Below are 21,830 nucleotides of genomic sequence, written 5' to 3' on the forward strand. Positions count from 1 at the left end.
CTTTTAATTTGATGCAATCTACTTATTCCGTTAGGATTTGGCGTTAAATCCTGTGGAGGATTTGAATTTTATAAAAGTTTTAGGGGTATAAAGATTAGTTTATTGTTTTTACTATTTGTTTTAAGCCAGATGGGAGAGATTGTATCAAATTAGAAGTTTTAAGAGATGAAATTAAGAGTTTTTGAACTTTTGTGGGGGTTATGTCAAAATGCAGAAGTTCAAGGGGGTCTTTATAATGTTTTCCCTAATTTTAATTTCACAGCACCTTTTATATTCATGTTAGGTCTCAGGGCCTATTTGGGATTGCGTTTGAGGGGTCTAAAATTGCTTTTAACACTTAAAAAGTCCGTTTAAAGAAAAAAGTATTCATTTGGTAAAAAAATTAAAAGCGCTTTTAAGGGTTCAAAAAGCCTAAATATTGCCAAAACGTACTTTTAGCAAAAGCTTAAAAATGAAGCTTTTGCTCAAAAGCTCTTTTTGACTTAAAAGCTCGATTTCTCAAATTCAATCCCAAATGGACTCTCATTTTTATTTATTATTTACTTTTTTTTTTTTTTGAACTTTTTTACAAGAAAGTAATTTCAATTACTCAAGTGACTTGCAGCTCATGGTCTGGCCAAAATGGCAAGGTTTCATTGAAAAAATCTGGATGAAGAAATCCCCTGTGATATTCAGGGACATTGTAATCCTAGAGCAATTGACTCTTTCTGTTTAGAGTGTTTTTAATTTTTATGCTCTAGATTTTTTGGAATGAAAGAAGACAGATTTATCCACAACAGTCAAGTCACATGGGACATTTGTTTGTCAAAAGATGGGAAAAACAACTTTTTGTGTTTATATAGTGGTAAAGAATTTTTGGCGAGGCTAGAATGTCATTACCCCTCTCTCGATCCCTTTCCTCTGCCCTTTATTTTAAGTGAGTCTTTTTGTTTTTTGTTTTGTTTTCTTGTGTTTTTAAGTAACTAACATAGTAAGTCAATTCAAACATGTTATCGTAGTCCCTCTCCTTCTTGTGTGGACATATAAAAAAAAAAAAAATATATCATCTTAGCCAACACAAAATGAGTATGATATATAAATGTAATTCATGTAAAGAATAGCACTACGCAAAGGTAACAAATATTAGAATTGGCTTGCAATGGATTATAAGAAGACAAGTACCTTTTTTTTTTTTTTTCTCTTTAAATTATAGTTAACCACACCTTAAAATATCTCTATATTCGGTTTTTTACCATTCTTCATCTTGGATAAAATTCTACAGTAATATATAAAGATTTTTTTTTTTGAAGAATCGGATGCTAATGTTGTAATGGGTTGCCCTCACTCCAATCCAAGCCACGTAATCAAAAAAAAAGGCTCGCCCATTTTCAAGGGCCATTTCAAATTTTCAATTGCACTTGTCTATAAGTTTGCAAGAATTTTGTGGTCGTTATGGTTCTGACAGGGAAATATCCGGTAATTAGTCAATATAGGGTTTCTGACATGAAGTTGCCAGTCAAGATATGAAAAGTCAATGATGGTTATTAGTGTACACAAACACGCATAAAACCTCTTGGCCTCCCACGTCAACACTCGAAAAGAATGAAAAATCATCTGCCTTCCACGTGTTAAATCTCGTGCATAGTATGAAAACCTTTTCTCGGCTACCAATTTTGCACTAAAATCAAAATCTTGGATTGAGTTGTTGATGACCAACGTTGTTGACCTAAGAGATGCTACTCTCTCCAATCAAATTTTATTTTATTTTTTTATCCGTAGAATAACAGGCTCTTTTAGTCTTTTACTCAAGAGCTGTAATCGGTCTTTAATCACTCTTTTGCCTTCATTATAGCATTCAATTGACTGTTCAAAATACAATCAATTCATCAAAAGGCCATCAATTTTAGTTTTTGGAATTTTAGATTAAGGTCATCAATTTTTATTCAAGAGTTATTTATTTATTTATTATTATTTTTTTGACATGTCCACACAAGGGAAGGGGGATGGGGGATTCGAACTAGTGACCTTCGTTTTATTAGGCGTGGTCCACAGTCAATTGAGCTACCCCTTGAGGACCATTCAAGAGTTATTATTTTGCTGTGTCCTTCTACTAATAAAATAATAATAAATTTTTAATAATATTAATAATCATCATTATTTTATTAGCAATGAGACACGTGGCTAGATAATGACTCTTGGATAAAAATGAATGGCTTAGATCTGAAATTTCAGAAACTGAAATTCTCTTAAGAATTCCAAGAATCCAAATCCAAAATTGAGATATTCAAAGAATATAAACTTATTTAAATAAGTTTTGGATTGCCTAACTATTTATTCGAACATAGATCTCGTGTGAATTATTTATTTTAGATAGAATTTACTTGTTTAAACAAGTGGATTTCACACCTCAAATTGTTTGACCACGCGCTTAGACAACTAATTAAGATATATCGGAGGCCATCTCTCATTCATGAATTAGGCACTTTGTAGTCAATTCCAAATGTTGAAAAGACCAAAAAAAAAAATCACGAAAGTGAAAAATAAATTAGTTTTTGTAATCCAAATATACAACCATCTCGATCTCACTTATCATTAGTATGCATTATTAATATTATAATGTCAATTATCTATGACGGTATAAAGCAATCCAAGTGTACGTACGTGATCATTTAGTAATGGAATACAGAAAACATCCATCACTCGCATTGAAAAGTAAGCCACCTCCTAGCATAAAAGACATTTCGTAAGTCAAAAAACTGTTAGACTAGCAGAAATTTGCACCTTGATTAAACATTGCATGCTATTATAATAATACAAAAGAAGTAGCCCCCCTCCCCCCCCCCCCAAAAAAAAATTAATTAAATTAGTCTTGGATTCCAATTTGGTCTGATTAATAGGGAGGGCTGCCTGCTTTAGTCACCTAATTGGAAGAGTCTTTTTCCCTTGTCCCCCCTAGCTGGGCCCCTACCATTCTTCCAAAACTTATTTTAAATTTATAATTAATTAATTAACCTGGTCCTGGTCACATTTCACGTTGCAAACACCACTGTACGTCTTATTAAAAGTCCAAAAAACACTTAAGCCATTAATTTCCAAGCTCCTTCCCTCCAATTAAACCTCCTTCATCATCGATCTTCACCGGCCTCAACATCCAAAAAACGCATCCCGCCCGCCCGCCCGCAATAGAGACGTACGTATGGGTAATATGAGCTACAACAAGGTTGGCAACGGCATGATCAGGAGATCGTGCCGTGGAAGCAGAGGCTTCAGGCTAAACCCCAAAAGATTTTCCGTTCAGAGACTACGTGAGAGGTTCATTTATTTGTTCAAGCTCTTAAATAGATGGAGGTCTTCTTATGGGCAAGCTCTGAAATCATTAAAGAAAGGTCTTGGCCGAACAAAATATAGCAGCAAGAGGAATAATAGCAGCAGCAGCAGCAGCAGCAGGAGTTTGGTTACCAAGCTGGTACCCAACACCAACATGGGTCGACCCGATCATCATCACAGTAGGTTGAGATCGTTTGGGAGGTCCAATTCTTTCTATGCCGAAGCTATTGCGGACTGCTTAGAGTTTATCAAGCGCTCCTCTCTTTCTGTGGATCAAAACCCAGCCGTCCAAAGATAGGATGGAGTGATGGACTCTGGATCGATCGAGGAGTTTATATATATATATATATGTATATCCTCCGCCCGGTACCGGTATATCTGTACGTCTCCCTAATTGTATTTTGTTGCGTTTTTACATATAGTTAGTTACATTTGATTGCCTTCTTCTTCATCAGGCGGTGCTTGAAATATGAGATCATACCATCCATGATCCATGGGCCGGCCATGGCTAATCTGTACAAAATTAAGAAAAAAAGGATTTGTACTTGTAGTAATTAATCCCTCTAGCTGTTCATTTTTGACCTTTTGAAAGTTGTTCATTTGCTGCTCGCTGTTGAGGTACTATTTTCCATGAGGTGGTGGTGGCGGTCCTGAGAAAGTTCTCAGTAGGTATGACCACCTAACACATTTGACACCTTTCCACTAAACAATTACATATAATTTAGTCCATATTTTATGGAGATTGTAAGGTTAAGAATTATTTAAGTAAATTAAAAAATAAAATAAAAATATTCATTGACAATTAAAAAGTGCAGTCATCATATTTTGCGGAAGAAGCTCACTTTTTAAGTTGTAATGATGATGCCTACAACCTACCATTTGGGTATATAATTGAGAAAAGCGGATTTTCCCATTATCACTAATAATAGATAGATCCTCCCTCTTGTTGCCTTTTTACTCTCTCTCTCTCTTTTTTTCTTTTTTCGAAAAAAAAATAATTTGGTGAGTCACTAATTGCTTAATGCTTCCTCTTTTTAAGCTAATCACTTTTCAGATGGTCTAATGGGCTATGCTTGGTCCAGAATCGATTTGATTCCAATCTCTCTTTCTCATGACAAATTTCAAATTAAATCTCAACCAGTAAAAAAATTATAAGGGATCTCTCAAGTTTTTATTTTTACATCACCTCTTAAGACAAATTCATCCAAAATTGGGCCGGGCTGATCACTCAATTCGTTTGTTAGGTGTGAGTCCTAACTCTAGTGCGGCCCTCTCCAAAGACTAATAGAGGTTTTTGTAAGAGCAAAAGACTAGTGAAGACTAAAAAAGCCCAAGCCCGTCGTTAACAAATATATACGATGATTACGAAGAATGTCATTGCTCATTCAAGGCATATAAAGTAAAGAGAATTTTGTTCCCAAGAGTCCTCTTAAGACATAGGTTACCATTTCCCAAGACATTAGTCATTAGGGTGTACAGGCCGATTCCCGTGAATGTAATCCCATCAAAGGCAACCAAGGCATCTTCTCTTCTTGTGTATATATATATATATATATATATATATATATATATATATATATAGAGGTTGAAGATTGAATTAAGGCATTTGGGATTGGGAGGCAAGAAACGCATTTTTTTCCCGCCCAATCGGCAAGCAAGAAGAAATGCAACCTTTTCTTGGGAGCGAGGCTATGAGCCTATGAGCCTATGCCTCTGCCTCTACCTCTGCCTCTGCCTCTCCCTTATATATTTCAACAAATTAACTTTTACCAATACCATCATAAACATATCTCCTACATTGTCCAATTTTTTTTTTTAAATAATAATAATAATAATAATAATACTTGGAGTTCGAAGTAGGTAAAGGGGATCGAACACGTTTTAGTAAATACGTGTACTAGTAAGTAGTAAATTCTAAATAGCAATAATTCATTAAATAAATAAAGGAGTCTGAAAATGCCGTAGAAAAGGCGAGAGACATGAACCGTAGCCCTGGCCACAAGCTGTTGCTGAGTCTGGTAAAAAAAGGTTGCAGCCTTGTTCGACTGGCTTCCACCTGCGCCGCTGTCACTGCAGCCACAGCTTCTCCCAAAGTAGCCTCCGCCACCATTTCTCAGACCTCTGCCTCCGCCTCCGCCTCCGCCTCCGCCATGGATGACCTCCAGACCCTCAAAACGAAGGTGTGCATCATCGGCAGCGGCCCAGCCGCCCACACCGCAGCTATATACGCCTCCCGCGCAGAGCTGAAGCCCATCCTCTTCGAGGGTTGGATGGCCAACGGCATCGCCCCCGGCGGACAGCTTACGACCACCTCCGAGGTCGAGAACTTCCCGGGCTTCCCCGACGGGATCAACGGCATCGAGCTCATGGATCGGTGCCGCAGCCAGTCCCTCCGCTTCGGCACCCATATTCTGACCGAGACCGTCAACAAGGTCGATTTCTCCACCACCCCTTTCAAGATATTCGCCGATTCCATCACTGTTGCTGCCGACTCCGTCATCGTGGCCACCGGTGCCGTGGCCAAGCGGTTGGACTTCTCAGGCTCTGGGGAGGGCCCGAATGGCTTCTGGAACCGTGGGATCTCGGCCTGTGCGGTGTGCGACGGTGCGGCCCCTATATTCAGGAATAAGCCCCTGGCGGTCATCGGAGGCGGGGATTCGGCCATGGAAGAAGCTACCTTCCTCACCAAGTACGGGTCCACGGTGTACATCATCCATCGGAGGGATACGTTTAGGGCCTCCAAGATTATGCAACAGAGGGCCTTGACGAACCCTAAGATCCAGGTGCTGTGGAACTCGGCCGTCGTGGAGGCCTACGGGGACCAAACTCAGAATAATAGGGTTTTGGGAGGGCTGAAGGTGAAGAATTTGGTGAGCGGGGAGGTTTCGGATCTCAAGGTCTCGGGGTTGTTCTTCGCGATAGGACACGAGCCGGCCACCAAGTTCTTGGATGGTCAGCTGGAGCTCGATTCGGATGGTTACGTTGTCACAAAGCCAGGGACCACTCAGACCAGCGTGCGCGGAGTTTTTGCTGCCGGGGACGTCCAGGACAAGAAGTATAGGCAAGCTGTTACCGCTGCCGGCACTGGTTTGTCACTATCTCTCTCGCCCCTTTGTTTTTCCAATATCGATTTTCTGGAATCTGGATTTTTACTTAATCGTTTTATTTATGATTATCGTTTTGCGTAGCGAATTATGTAATATCCATTTGATATAGTTCTCAACGTACCCTCTGGTTCACTCTTCTCTGTAGTCCTTACTCTCTTCTTTTCTTGTTGCTTTCTTCTTGAAAATGGGCCTGCTTACAAGAACAGAGACGATTTATCCTTTCTTAATTGGTCCGTTAAGTCTAATTAACCTGTTGCATTGTCGTATTAGTCTCCCTTTGTCGATGAATTTGACCACAAACAAATTCATTCATGACCCATTTGGGCTTGGCTTGATAACCATCTCTCATATGCAAATCAGTGATTGGTAAGTCCTGATCTAAGGCACAGTAGTTTTTTAAGATGCTGAGCCCATAATTGAGCAAACCTAAGCTTGTCTAACATAGTTTTTGACTTTTTGGAACATACACTATACCAATGGACGGCTATCCTGGATTGTTTTCATTTTTCTAGCTTTCTTGATTTTCTTGATTTTTTTTCTTTACTGGTTAGGTGGTTTTCATATATTCTTTAGGTGTACTTGGGTTGCAACTTTACGCTTTTTAATGAATTTCAATTACTTAAAAAAAAAAAAGGGTTTTGGAACATTGAGTATTCATAAATCTGAATGGTGAGAAGCTGCTGGTGTCCCACCCATTTTTGACCCCTTGAATTGTGTTCAAATAGCATGTCAGGCCGAGATTGAGCTGGGTTCTGACTTATTTTAGCGCTTGGTGACCTATAAATTGATTGGACATGAATGTCTGATTTCTGCACAAGTTTAAATTAAGCTTGAACTCAACGTTAGTTTCACAAGCTGAATGTACCGCAAGGTAGTTGACTAGGCTTGTTTTTTTAAAAAAAAAAAAAAAAAAAAAATTTAAAATTGCTATTATTATTTAGCTACATTGGTGAAGGGAAGTTTTGAGTTAATTCTTTTGGCTATGCTGGTATGGTTAATATTTGATGATATCTATAATTGCCCTAAAGAATAGAGATAATTCAGAGAATTTGCAGTGAAACATGAAAGCAGGCTGTGCCTGCTGACTCCAAGCTTTCTGATTCTACTACTGGGAACGCACATTTTTGTTTTTCCTTAATTTCGGAGATGGACAGAATGGCTGCTGCTCTTTTCTATTTCATTCTGGTTCATAGAACATACTATAGAGATCATGTTTGTTATGGATTTCATTGTAATATTGGCCATAGCATCTACCATTGTTGAGTTAACATGTTGTTATTACCAGTATTTGGGTTTCTTTGATTAGCAAAAGTTATTTTTTAAACAAAAGGGAAAATACACTTTACTCCCCCAAAACTTAGTTACTTTGGGGGGGGGGGTAAAGTGTCAACTCAAAATACTTCAGGGGGTAAAGTGTACTTCATGGGGTCAAGTGTCAATATCAGATACTTTGGAGGGGTAAAGTGTCACTTTTTAAACATCAGGGTTAAAAGTGAAAATGGGTGGATAGTTCAGAGGGGTAAAGTGTATTTTCCCCTTAAACAAATAAAATTTGTCTCGATTAAGTTTGTGTTTTACTGGCAGTATAACATGTATTAGAGTCTTGACTCTCTAGCTGACTTAGTTTCTTTTTATTGTTGCAGGTTGCATGGCAGCCTTGGACGCAGAACATTACTTGCAGGAGATTGGATCCCAGGAGGGTAAAAGTGATTGACTACCTATGGGAATTAAAAGCTTCTCAATTAGAAGCTGTGTTTAGTGTAGGACAAAGAATCGCACAAGTAATTTGTTTTCCAGTCATTGGGATTTTAGCATGTTATTGTTGAATGCACTAATAGATTATTATCTTTATTTTACATATGATCAAATATATTTTTCTTGATTGATTGGTTTGATAATCTGAAAATTTTAATTGCTAACTTTTGTATTTTGGATGGTTTCGGTGGCCACTGAAAGCGACTTTAAATCATGGAATTTGGATAATAACTGGATAAATTACACCAATTACAATTTTCTACATTAATTGCATTAATTTGTAATGCATGATTGGAGATCTGTATTGAACTGTTTTTTCACAGAAATTGCATATCAGGGAGTTCTGAAGTCTGGCAATTGGCCTTTTGAAAAAGCTATTGGCTCCTTATATAGCCTCTGCCTTATGGTTGTTCGAACTATCCTACTACCTTGAAAATTCTATGCCATTACTATCAGAAAGCTTGGAGTCAGTAGGCACAGCCTGCTTTCATGTTTCATTACAGATTCTCTGAATTATCTCTATTCTTTAGGGCAATTATAGATATCATCTCATTTGCTTCTCTTTCGCACCATCGGTGTTTCTTAACCGAGATGAGATGCCATTACTATTTAAGAATGGAAGGTTAATGTATTACATTCTTGAAAGTAAAACCACATTTTCTCTCTTTGGTGGAAAAAAAGAAAAACTCTGTTTACGTCAGGGGTTTGGATGCGACTGCTCAACTTCAGTTGCTTACTTTCCCCAATATTATTAGTTTAGACTTATGATGTGCGAGCCTATATTTGGCTGGGAAGAGAGAGTCAAAGATAGTCCTTGATAAATTGAACAATGTTTTTTTTTTTTTTTCCTATTTAGAATAGGGAAAAAGAAAGGGGGATTTGTTACTTGAATTGCATGCAATTTGTAAAATCTTCACAAGAAAGAGAGTTGCATATCCTACTTACTCCTTGGGTTATGGCACCCACTTAACTAGGATAGAAGGAAGAGAGTTGCATATCCTACTTCTTGGGGTATGGCACCCACTTAATGAGGATAAGTAGGTTCCGCAACTCTCGCTCAACAAATCACATGTAATTTTAAGTTTAAGAATTTTTAACACATTCCAAAAACTTAACATGAACTCACACAAAATTAATAGATTAGAGCTAAGGGGTCTAATCAAATTAATTAAATGGGGTGAAGTAAGGTTAATTTATATAATTTTATACTTACATGCTTTGACACAATTCGAATTTAACACAATATTTAGGGCTGTCAATTTTTGGATTCCTTCCGAAATAGATACAAATTCAACACAAAATTAGAAGGTTAAAGTGAAATGTATAATTGTATATCATATTGTACCTGTACTTTTTTTCATTGAACTTTAAGGCTCTGTTTGTTTCAGCGTAAAATATTTCCCGTCGTAAAATATTTTCAGTAAAGTCATTTTACAAGAAAATATTTTACGATGAAAACATTTTCCGGCGTTTGGCACGCGCACGGAAAATCACAAATATTTTTTATATTCACAACATAAAAATACTAATATAGAATAATTTTTAAAAAATAAAATATAAAAATACTTGCCCGGGACTTGACCAGGAGATGCCCAGGACCTTGCCTGGAGCTACTCGGGATTTGACCGAGCCTCGCCCGGGACTCAACTAGGACCCAACTGGACCTGCTTCGGACCCACCCCGGACTTGCCAGGGACTTGCCAAGGACTTGACTAGGACCCCGTCGAGACCTGACTAGGACCCGACCTAGCAAGTCCCAGGCAGGTCCCGGGCAAGTTCCGGCGAGGTCCTAGTCAAGTCCCAAGCGAGTCATGGGTAAATCCCAAGCGGGTTCCAGGCAGGTTCGGTCGGGTCCCAAGCAAATTCTGGTCAAGTCCCGGGAGGGTCCCGGGAAAGTCTCGGGAGGGTCCTTGGCAGGTCTTGTGCAGGTCCTGGGCTGTTCCGGTCAAGTTACAGCGAGGTCCAGGGCGGGTCTCGGTCAAGTCCCGAGAGGGTCCCGGTCAAGTCCCGGGCGGGTCCTAGGTGAGTCTCGGCCAAGTCTGGGGATGGAGGGCCCCAGGCGGGTCCCGGCGAGGTCCTGGTCAAGTCCCGGCAGGGTCCCAGCGAGGTCCCGAGCGGGTCCCGATCAAGTCTCGATGGGGTCCTGGACAGGTCCCGGGTGGGTCTCGGTCAGGTCCTGGGCGGGTCCTAGTCAAGTCCCCGAGGAGTCCCGACGGGTCCTGGTCTAGTCCCGGGCTGGTCTCGGTCAGGTCTTGGACGTGTCCCGGGCAAGACTTGACAAGGTCACGGGCCGGTCCTGATCAGGTCCCGGGCAAGTCTCAGGCGGGTTTCGTGCAGGTCCCGGGCGGGTCTCAGTCAAGTTCCGGTGAGGTCCCAAGCGAGTCCTGTGCTGGTTCTGGTCAAGTTTGGGACAAGTCCCAAGCGGGTCCTGTGCGGGTCTTGGCAAGGTCCACCAATTCTAGAATGAGATACTTAAAGTTGAAAAATGGTTTACAATTTTGAAAACCGTAAATTATTTTCCTAAAATTAAATAATAATTTTCAGTCAAAGAGAAAAGATTTTTCGTTGACTATTATTTTACGTCGCCTCAAACATCTGTAAATATGTGAAACATTTTCGTAAATTATTTGATGGCAAAACAAACATAGCCTAAAAAGTATAATGATGTCCGGATACTAGAAATGCCCACCGGTTAAGAAACACTTTTTTTTTTAAAGAAAAAATCCATGCGAATAGTAATAGACTAGGATAGAATGAGATTTGGCCGGGTTGCATGAGACCATTTTTTTAGGACAAGAGACATGTGTCCTTGTGTCATGTTTTGAAACACGTCTCAATTCGAACGTACTGTATATAGATCTCTCTTCTAGCTTCCACAAGTTGAATAAAAAATTAATTAAGAACAGCACGTAACGTAACTACAAAATTAGAAACAACCTAACATACCGATCAACCAGTGATGGTACGTAGAGCCGTAGAGGTATGCATGTCACTCACAGATCAAGTGGGAATCAACTAGCTAGACATGGCTTTTAGGAGAATTATTATTATTATTATTATTTTTTAACAAAAAAAAAGGTAGCTAGGATGAAGCACCAGCTAGCTAGAGACAGAGTCTATGGATTTTCCGTGCCAATTACAGACTGAAGCAGTGAAGCTTATGTATATGCATGGTGTCGTCCTTGGTACTCGATCGTAAACAGCTCTACTCTAATCCCATTTTGAGATCAATATTAATCCAAACAAGAAAAGAAAAAAGAAAGAAAGAAAGATTACAGCCATCTACGTACCTGACCTCTTGGTCCAAGCAATTAAGTTGCATTAATTTTATGAGACAAACACACACACGCAAATGGTGGCATGGTACTGCATATTGCATGCAGCTACTGCCACTCACAAAATATTGCAGGCTACTTTACATACATATCTTGGAAAGAAAACCTGCAGCCTCACGTGGCCGGCCAATATCTTGATAATCTATATATAGAAGGAGATGAGCCTTAGCTTTTTTTTGCCCCTCCCTCCAACATATATATGCCCACCAGCATGTTCTCTCCCCTTACTCCATTGTCTTCATTGATAATTTATTACTTCTGTGCATGGTATCCTTTACTTTCTTCTTTCTTCATTACTTTAATTTTGTTAATTGGCCTGGGCATTAATTGTATTGATTATCTCCACTTAAAAGGAAGGGAGTATATATATATGATCAGATTTTCCCTTAGCTAGGGCCTAGGGGGATATTATTTTGGACATATCCTTGGAAGATCTATTGTACTTCAAGTGGCTCTTAACAAGCTGCCCAGCTGCAAGTGCAGACATGAGGGAAAGCTCTCCGGCTAAGACAGAACCAGCTACAATGGTGGCTAACAGCCTTGAGTTTGAGCCTGGGGAATCTTTGTTTGCACCCTTAACACCAACTAGGTTTAGGCAAGCTGACTGAGATGCAAGTTGGGTCCCACCTCCTACTGTGCCCACCTGAAAGATAACAATATATATATATATATATATATTAATCTTTCTTTATATAAAACAACACTTTTCAAATAAGTCAATAAAATAGTATTTATTTAATTATTTACTTTTTGTCATTTTAAAAACACTTAAGAACAGCATATATAGATCCAGTTAACCCATGCAACATGACAAGATTGTGGCCATTTTTATTAGATATATATAATGGACTGACTGATATTCACAAGGATCATGGCCTCTGCAACTTACCGTGGCACCTGTCTCCTGTCATATATATATGCAGTGGAAAATATTTTCTTAAAGGGACAGGATGCGATTCTCGATCCATAAAATTTTTTAACTGATGAATTTTGTAACGTGCCACATATCACATATGGATGGTTACAGATGACAATTCTATGAAGTCTGATCGTATAATATTATTAAGTTTTGGTAAACTATATATATACCATTTATTAAAAAATAATTATAGGACAAAAAGAAATTAAAACCATTAAATTAAAGATGTACCTCAATGGAAGGCATGGTTACAGAGATATGGAGATCCTTTCCATGGTTAACAGGTTCCATCATGGTGATGCAGTGAGAGCTCTCCACATTCTGGGCAGGATCCTGGCCAGTGGCTATGTAGATTGCAGAGACAATATTGCTGGCATGGGCGTTGAACCCGCCAAGAGCACCGGCCACGGCAGACCCCGTAAGGTTTTTGAGCATGTTTAACTCCACTAGGGCGGCTACGCTCGTCTTTAGCACCTTCCTCACCACCTCTTCCTTGATGATTGCCTCGCATACCACAGACTTCCCACGCCCTTCAATCCAATTTACGGCTGCCGGTTTCTTGTCTGAACAGAAGTTTCCTGTGCATTTCAAAATACTCATGGAATCAAATAACAGCCTCTAATTATGAACCAAATTGGCTGACAAGCTTTACTGCATGCTCATGGAAAAGTAGATATATGTCTAAGAAAATTGACAAGGAGAACACTTTTAAAGAATATATAATGGAGTTGAATATTTAAGAATAGTACGTCACATTTGAAGACTAGTATTACTGTCTTCTATAAATACGAGCATGTTACGTATATACATTGTAAAAATACTCAGAAAAATAAAAGTTTAATGCAGTTTTAAGGTTTTATCCTGTAGACCGAATTATGTAAATCTCTATATAACTATCTTATTATTTTAGTATTATTAATATCTTAAAAAAAAAAAAAAAAAAAAAAAAAAAAAAAAAAAGCGGACCGGAAGGGGTGTTTACCGGAGATGCCAATGACATCCATGTCAGGGAAGTCATTTTGAAGAAAATCGAGGACGTTCTGGACGCCTTTGGAGACCATGTTCATCCCCATGGCATCCCCAGTGCTGCAGCTGAACCGCATGTAAACATTCTTTCCTGCTATCGCGCATTTCATGCATTGTAAACTTCCAAATCTGCTTGATCTGCACGTCCGGTTTACCATACAACAAAATTTTTAAGTAACCATATTGCCTGTTGGTTACTTAAAAAAACACACAATAATATTTACAAAAACAAACAAAAAAAAAGAAGAAGAAGAAGAAGAAAAATCAACGCCAACACATAGTAATAGTATATATTAATTAGTAGCAAAAAGAAAAAAAGGATCAGAGTTGGTAGATCTGACGAATTAACTTTTTCAATACGTAATTAATTAGTAGCTTGACAAAATCCTCAAATAAAAGTATATCTATATATATCAACATCAAAAAGATAAATAAGTGATCATGAAAAGCACAAAGTCAAACGGAAAAGCAAGAATGAAATCCGAAATGCTATCATCACCCACTTTTCTTCAGAAAAAACATTTCTTAGTATTTTTCTAGTATATATACACCAGGAACGTGTTGATCACTGCTCGATTAATCACGAAAAAGTAAACAGCATGCAAGTGCAACATATATAGCAGAAGAACCCACAAAATAATATTTGAGATTAAAGAAAAATAATTGCTAGTGATTAAAAATACTGATCAATCTCAAAGAAAGAAAACAAAACAAAAGAAAAAGAAAGGAAAACAAATTAAAGAGCAGGAGGTAATTAAAAAACCATAAATAATAAGTAGAAAAGCAACAATTAATTAATTAAAGCACACGAGTACTAGTCCAGCAGATGCATGTTACCGGTTGAAAACGAGAGAGAGGGATTCAAAATTGAGAGGATCCTCCAAGAAGAACTTGAGCTGGGAGGCTCTGCTGGCGGAACCGAACCTGACAACTGGAGCTCTGGTCATCCCATCCCTGAGCAAGACGGTTGCGGCCCCACCGGAGGCGTAGATGGCCTTGCATCCCCTGTTGGTGCTGGCCACGAGGCAGCCCTCCGTCGTGGCCATGGGCACCGTGTACTCCTTTCCGTCCAGCAACAGCGGGCCCGCTATCCCCACTGGGATCTGCACGTACCCAACGGGCATCTCGCAGCACTGCCCCAGTATGGAGTCGTAGTCGAAGCCTTCCAAGGGCAGCCCCTCTAGGGATATCCCGGAACTCCTCTGCAGGGCCTCTCTTCGTATCGCCGCTGCTCTCCTGCAGTCCCCGAGCTTCGCTTCCAGCGAGTACGAGGGAGTGGACCCGGACACCACCGACTTTATGATCTCCTCGTCGTCCTCAGACAAGGGCGTCAACGGGGTAGCATAATTAGCAGTGCTATTACTACATGTCACCACCGGTGGGACGAGGGAGTAGTCAATGGCAGCGGCGCAAGGGCCCGGGGGGCGGCTGTCTTCTTTGGCATTGTTATCGACATCCCAAGCGTCGTCGTGGTCGTGGTCGTGGGAAGCACGTGGGATGATGGAAAGAAGGAAACCGATGCCGAAGAAGCCCAGCAGATAGATGACAGACACGATGAGGGAGACGATGGCGGCAATCTCGGAGAGGGAGAGGAGGTGGAGATGAGCGGAGGTGCGGATCTTTTCACGCCATCTGTGGAGGAGGAAGTAGGCGGCAGAAAAGAAGAGCGTGAAAAAGATCCCGTTGGTGATGTAAAGGGGCAGTGGGCGTGGGATTAGTACTGCATGATCCGATGGTGCGTTGAGGTTGTTCCTCATGTAGTTCTGGTAGGATTTGAAAGGTTCGCCGGCCTTGCTCTTGCTGGGTGGCGGGGGAATCTCCATGTCAGCACCGGCGCAGGACGGAACTATATATATTATTTGCTCTAGTATATATATGTAGGTACAGATCTAGAGGCAATTGTTGTTTATTGGTAATTGTTTGAAAGGAAATGGGGGTGGTTCCCTTTTTTTATAGCGGGAGGAGGGAGACCACGAGAGTGGCAACGAGGTTGGTGGGCTGGACCAGTCTCCACACACGTGCCATGTGGCATGCGCTTTTATTTTTTCCGCATGTGTCTTCTATCCTGATAACGATAGGAGGTTTGCTTGCTACAATCCATTCCCCCACCCATTTCCCCACCATCTTCTCTCTTTAACATCTTGATTTTTTCAAAAAAATAAATAAATCAAAGAGAGAGGAGATGGTTGGGGAGATGGGTGGGAGAATGCATAAAAGCATTTGCCATCCTGATAGGGTAACTTTTTGACTTTTACCCCGCTCTTCCAAGTGGTCTATAAATGGGTACAACAATAAGTTTTACACTTGAAATTACCATAACCAAAAAACCAATTGACTTTTTTCAACAAACTGCCAATCCCAGCCCATGGATGAAATGTGTAGAAAAAAACTTCTCTTATTTTTGCAAGTGCCCGTCACGTAGTCTAATCGTGCAAAAGTCTGGATCGATAATATCTACTTATATAATTGTTTATATTATTTTTAAATTTTAAATCCATGTAAGTATTGAAATTGATATCATTTATAATTAAACTCCCCTATTTACGCGTTTTATGGCAAATTAACCATGGTAGGCATAGCATAGCTAATTAGCTATAAGCCTATAGTAGTAGAAGAGTCAGATCTGTTATTCCAACTGAAGATTAGTTATAGATTAGTGGATGGTTGGCGTTTTTGATGTGTAATCTTTTAGTTACGACTTTGATCTTTTAGCTTCGGCTAGGATCTTTCATAACGTTATATTCTCTGATTATAAGAGTTTTAATGCTCTTAAAAAAAAAAAAAAAAAAAAGAGTGATTGGACCATATATATATATATATATATATATATATATGGGGGCGGCCAGGGTAGGTGATTTGTGTGGTTAAACTGAAACATAATTAAACAGATCATCATATATATGACAAACGACAAATATTGGAGCTACACTGAAAGCGCCATGGATCCACCCCTACACTTTACAGAGTACCTAACAGTAACAACTACTGTGAAGCTAGATGAGATCAAATAAAAAAACACGAGGAAATCGGAGCCTCGAGTGAAGTTTTCTTACATGGAATAAATTTCTAAGGTGAAAACCTAGCTACGTACGTACGTATCTAATTTTCACTATAAGACTAGTCCACACTCTATGTACACAACACAAGGAATTAATTCTTCCAAATTTATACACTATCATCAATTCATCATTGGACCACCCGGCGGCTGAACTACTCCCATATATATATATATATATAATTAACCAGCTAGCTACTACTGTTCTATTTTCTTTTCCATTTTTTGTGTTTTATTTTTACTTTTTATAATATTTTTGGAGTAAATATATAATTTTATAAAGATCCTGACAAAAAAAAAAAATGACAGAAAACCTGTGTTAGAAGACAAAATCTAATCACAAGGCAACAACCCCATGATTTCCTCCTCCATGTTTTATGGGATTGTATATTAATGTTAAGAATATTATGTTAGGGTTATTTATTATTATAGGATTATTTACTTCCTTATTGATTCTAGGGTTTCCTTAGCCTACTAGCTTACATTTCCTTAATCTACTAGGTTACTTGCCTATCACTCATAACCTCTCTATAAATAGAGACCTCTGTAATACTCTTTAATTAATTAGTCTTAATACAATGTAGTCCATTACATATTTTCTCTCTCTCTCTCTCTCTCTCTTTATATTACATATTTATATATTTTATCATGGTATCAAAGCCACCAGCTTACGCTAGTGTTTGATCCAAAGGGTCCTATGAAGTTTCTTTTTTTTTTTTTTTAATTTTATTTCTCCCTTTCAAGAAAAAAAAAAATTAGGGATTTGTCGTCGACTCATCACTTCTGCATCACGCCGTAGCACAACACTAGCAAAACGACAACCATTCCTCAGTGTCTTCTTCTCTGACACCTTCGTACCCTCCAGTTTCTAGTGACGGCACTCCACCATCCATAACGCGCTGCTCATCAGAGCCATTCGCAACCCATGCCCCGCCATCCTACATCTATCGGAATCACCAAGCCTCATCACCGTCACTGCAGCCGCGCCGCTCTCTTTCAGCACCCTGGCCCCGGAACTCCCCCACCTCTACAATGCCCAGACTCTACGTCGTCACCGAACGACGCTCAGCTCATGCCCGAACCGCCAGGTCAGCTGGCGCCTCCACCAGCGATCCTAATCCGCTTTCTAAGATTCAGAAAGCAGCACACCGTCTAGAACCATCTCATCTCGCCGGTGCCAGCCGTCGCACCATCCATGCACTGCCTCCGACTTGCTCCCTACAGCCACAGTCCAGACCGCGCATCTGCGCCAATCTATGGCGCTCTGAGCCGTAGATTCGCTGACTCCAGTAGCAGATTGTGTTTCAGGAGTTTTCTTTTGTGGTTCATTGAGAAGAAGACACATGTTTGGCTACAGGTTTTGATTTACCCTAATTCGAGTATGCAGCTATTCCTATTCTAGTTTAGGAATATGATATCCTAATTTAGTTGTTTGGAGTTCTGTTTGGTTACAGGATTAAGGTATTCCTTATCCCAGTTTATGTAATTTGTGAACAGGATATTCATAAAAAAAAAATAAATAAATAAATCAAAATCAAAATCAAAAAAAATCAAAAGAGGCCAAAAATGCCCACAAAAGAGGCCAAAGATGCCCACTTCTTTTATCCTCCATCGAACGTTCTCGGAGTACCTTGTGCCGGCGTCCTTTCCTCCATCGGATGTTCTCAAACTACCTTGTGCCGGAGTCCTTTCCTCCATAGAGAGAGTTTATTACCAAAAAAAAAAAAACAAAAAAAAACTATCTTTTTGACCTTGGGGTAATATCTAAAACCCAAGGTTCACTTCAACCCATAGTTTGTCAGTTTCAATATGGCCCATTGTTGGCCCAATGTCTTGACCTTATGGTAATACCTAAAATCCAAGCCTTTTTCATGTCTCTAGCCTAGGTAACAACCAAAACCCGAACTCATTCAAGCCATGTTGGCTCTTCTCTTCTTGGTCACTACTCATCCTAGTTTTTAGGTTTTTGGTAGTTTGCGATGAAAGTCTGACATCCATTAGTGGTTCTGCGGCTTGATTTGACAGGCCCTTGGTATTTGTAGCATGATCCGATCGTCCCTTGGTAATTTGCAGCAAGATCCGTCTGCCCAATGGTGTTTTACGGCGAGACCCGACTGCCCGGCAAGATCTGTCCGCCCCCGGTGGTTTATGGCAAGATTCAATTGACAAACTGCCAATTACTTTTTGTTTATCAAACTGAAGGAAGTTCCTACCATCAGTTTACAGGGGAGTGTTAGAAGACAAAATCTAATCACAAGACAACAATCCCATGATTTCCTCCTCCATGTTTTATGAGATTGTATATTAATGTTAAGAATATTATGTCAGAGTTATTTATTATTATAGGGTTATTTACTTCTTTATTGATTCTAGGGTTTCCTTAACCTACTAGGTTTACCTTTCCTTAGTCTACTAGGTTACTTGCCTATCACTCATAACCTCTCTATAAATAGAGGCCTCTATAATACTCTTTAATTAATCAGTCTTAATACAACGTAGTCCATTACATATTTTCTCTCTCTCTCTCTTTATATTATATATTTATATATTTTATCAACCTGTAGTTAAGGAGTTCTTTGTCACATTGACAAACATAAGTGTATTTGTGATCATTTTTTGAACTCTAAAAGGCTTTTTGTACTATGAACCAATTCAACAATTTTTCCTCAAATTTATACACTATCATACCAAAAAGTCATTGACTATGCACTATCAATATCACACCACATGTACATACACGAGGATAGGGGATAGGTCGTATTATTTTGTAAACTTTCTCAATATTTGAAGCTAATCCCTCAAATATATCCATTCCATATGTGCGATATGCTTGAGATCCACTTAAAATGTATATCAATTCAAATGTGTGTGTGTGTGTGTGTGGAAATTAAGCAAAAAGTCCTTAAAGAAACTAAACATAATCAATTTTAGATTGTATATATAATATAAGTAGTAATTCTATTACTCCTCATACCCATTATCACATTCATTTCACACTAGTTCACGTGGCATTTTTTTTCTTTTTTAAGTGGTTGACATGCATGTATACATGAGAAGCCACTTAGAAACTTTTTCCGGAAACTAATATTCTTGATGCAACACTGGGCAAACGTCCTTCTTTTGCTTGGAGGAGCATCCTTAGCTCGTGTGACTTACTCAAGGAGGGTTTGGTACGGCGGGTTGGCAATGGGCTAAAAGTCCGGATTTGGAAGGATAGATGGGTCCCTTCAACTCACTTTGGCCGAATTTATTCTCCTCCAATTTTGTTGGATGCGGATGCCACAGTAAGCAGTTTAATTGATGAAGACACGAGATGGTGGAAGCCCCAACTTCTAGGGACTTTATTTAACTATGAGGACGTGCAGATGATCAAAACTACTCCCCTTAGCTGCACCAACCAAGAAGATATACAAATATGGAGGGGTACAAAGAATGGACTTTTTTTCTGTGCGGAGTGCTTACCGCATACAGCAGGATTTATTGTTTTCTCAAGCAACAGGACATTCTGGAAAGAACTGTGGGCAATGCAAGTGCCAAATGCTGAAAACAATTTTTTTGTAGAGGGCTTGCCAAGACATTTTTCCTACACGTGAAAACCTATGCAAGAGGAATATTGTAAATGACCTTATGTGTCCAATATGTGGGAGAGAGGCGGAGACGGGGTTTCACATTCTATGGTAATGTCCATCTGCCATGGATGTTTGGAGCATGGACAACATCAAATTCCAAAAAAGCCACTTTAAGGGGCCTAGTTTCCTTCAGGTGGTTGAAGTTGTTTTTAACAAGTGCTCTCTGGATGAAGGGCAAGAGTTTGTAGGGCTGGCTAGCTAGAAGGATTTGGTTGAGGAGAAACGAAGTAGTGCATGGGGAACTCTTTCCACATCCTTCCGTGATTTTGCAGATGACCAACAGTGCTATCATCGAGTTCCAGACGGCAAATGTGTAGCATGCAAAGCATTCCATTGATTTGGCTGAGCAACAAGTTTGATGGGAGGCTCCTACAATACGTTGGTTGAAGGCAAATTGGGACGTAGGACTCAATCGCTCACAAGGATGTATAGGTTTTGGGGTAGTCATTCATAACTATACTGGGACTTTGGTTGCAGCGAAATGTGCCTATAGACAGGGGCTTCTCACTCCGTCAGTGGCAGAGATTACAAGGGCCCTCATGGCCGTCCAACTATGCAAAACTTTGGGGCTTGTGAGGGTCCACTTCGAAGGGGATGCAAAGGAGGTTATTGACGCTATTAATTCTTTGGACTGTGACTTAAGTAGCCTAGGTCATATCGTGGAGGACGTTCGAACTGAAGTGCAGGGGCTCTCTCAATGGCAATTCACTTTTGTAAGGAGAAATGGGAATAAAGCAGCTCATACCCTTTCACGTTTTGCAGCTTTATATGCATTGGATCGGACTTGGCGTGATGAAACGCCTGATTGTATTAAGGAAACTATTTGTCTGGAGCAATCTGCTCTCCATGCTTGATTTTCAATAATTCACATTGAGAAACTTGTCCTGCTCTAATTTCGCAGAAACTAATGGGGACAATGGGGGGAGGGGGGTGTAGCCTTTGAGGTGGCGCTACCTGTTGTCCGTCAAGGCCATTAGGGAGAAATTAGAGTTTGCTGGATGGATACTTTTGTCAGGATTGTACTCACGATTTCACTTTAATTGATTAATATTTTCTTTCAAAAAAAAAAAAAAAAGGAGAGAGAGAGAGAGAGAAGCCACTTAAAATACGCTACATTAGTCAATATAAAATTTGTATGATAAATAAGAGTAAATAATAAAATTACTCTGATATAAGTCTTCTTTTTCATTTATTTATTATTATTTATTCAAAGGGAGGGAAGTTGGGGCAAGTCAATTACTTGCTTGCTTTCTTTCTTAAGAAAACTATATCTTTCTCGCACTTGAGTTAATTCTTGTTATTTTGATATGAATCCGGTCGGTGTACGTTAAGAATGGACAGTGAGTTAAATGACAAATCTGAAAATGGACTAATTTCCTTTCGCTTCACTACTCCATATTCTTCCTCACGAATCACACCTTTGAAAATATCATTGCGTCCAAAATTGTTCGGTGCTGCTACTAATATAATATTATTATTTAGGGTTTACAAATTGTACCATTTTGTGATCTGTAAAATCTTTGGCTTATCTCAACGGTTCATCACTAAAACTATCAACTATGCATCAATCAGTTCAAACAACTACCCAAAGAAGATCGAGCATGAATGGGTCCATACCTTTAAAATTGGGATATATATCCAAATTAATTTGGTGAAGATACGGTTGAAATTTCGCAAATAATCATTTATATTATTCTA

General features: G+C 39.4%; 2 protein-coding genes across 2 annotated transcripts; one reads left to right on the forward strand and one right to left on the reverse strand.

Moving 5' to 3' along the window:
• Nucleotides 1-5,244: 5,244 nt before the first annotated feature.
• Nucleotides 5,245-8,269, forward strand: NTRA (NADPH-dependent thioredoxin reductase A). Its single transcript, XM_059583734.2, has 2 exons — nt 5,245-6,393; nt 8,057-8,269. Exons 1-2 carry the CDS (start codon nt 5,286-5,288, stop codon nt 8,125-8,127), a joined length of 1,179 nt encoding a protein of 392 aa, XP_059439717.2. The 5' UTR covers nt 5,245-5,285; the 3' UTR covers nt 8,128-8,269.
• A 3,197-nt stretch (nt 8,270-11,466) lies between these two features.
• On the reverse strand, nt 11,467-15,353 carry LOC132172388 (3-hydroxy-3-methylglutaryl coenzyme A reductase 1). Its single transcript, XM_059583877.2, has 4 exons — nt 14,286-15,353; nt 13,405-13,586; nt 12,654-13,000; nt 11,467-12,146 (listed from the first exon to the last, which is right to left on the reverse strand). The coding sequence occupies exons 1-4, from the start codon at nt 15,269-15,271 to the stop codon at nt 11,901-11,903; spliced, it is 1,761 nt and encodes a 586-aa protein (XP_059439860.2). The 5' UTR covers nt 15,272-15,353; the 3' UTR covers nt 11,467-11,900.
• Between the last annotated feature and the right edge of the window lie 6,477 nt (nt 15,354-21,830).

The sequence above is a fragment of the Corylus avellana genome, chromosome 1, assembly GCF_965113065.1.
Source record: "Corylus avellana chromosome 1, dhCorAvel1.hap1.2, whole genome shotgun sequence".
Taxonomy (NCBI): domain Eukaryota; kingdom Viridiplantae; phylum Streptophyta; class Magnoliopsida; order Fagales; family Betulaceae; genus Corylus; species Corylus avellana.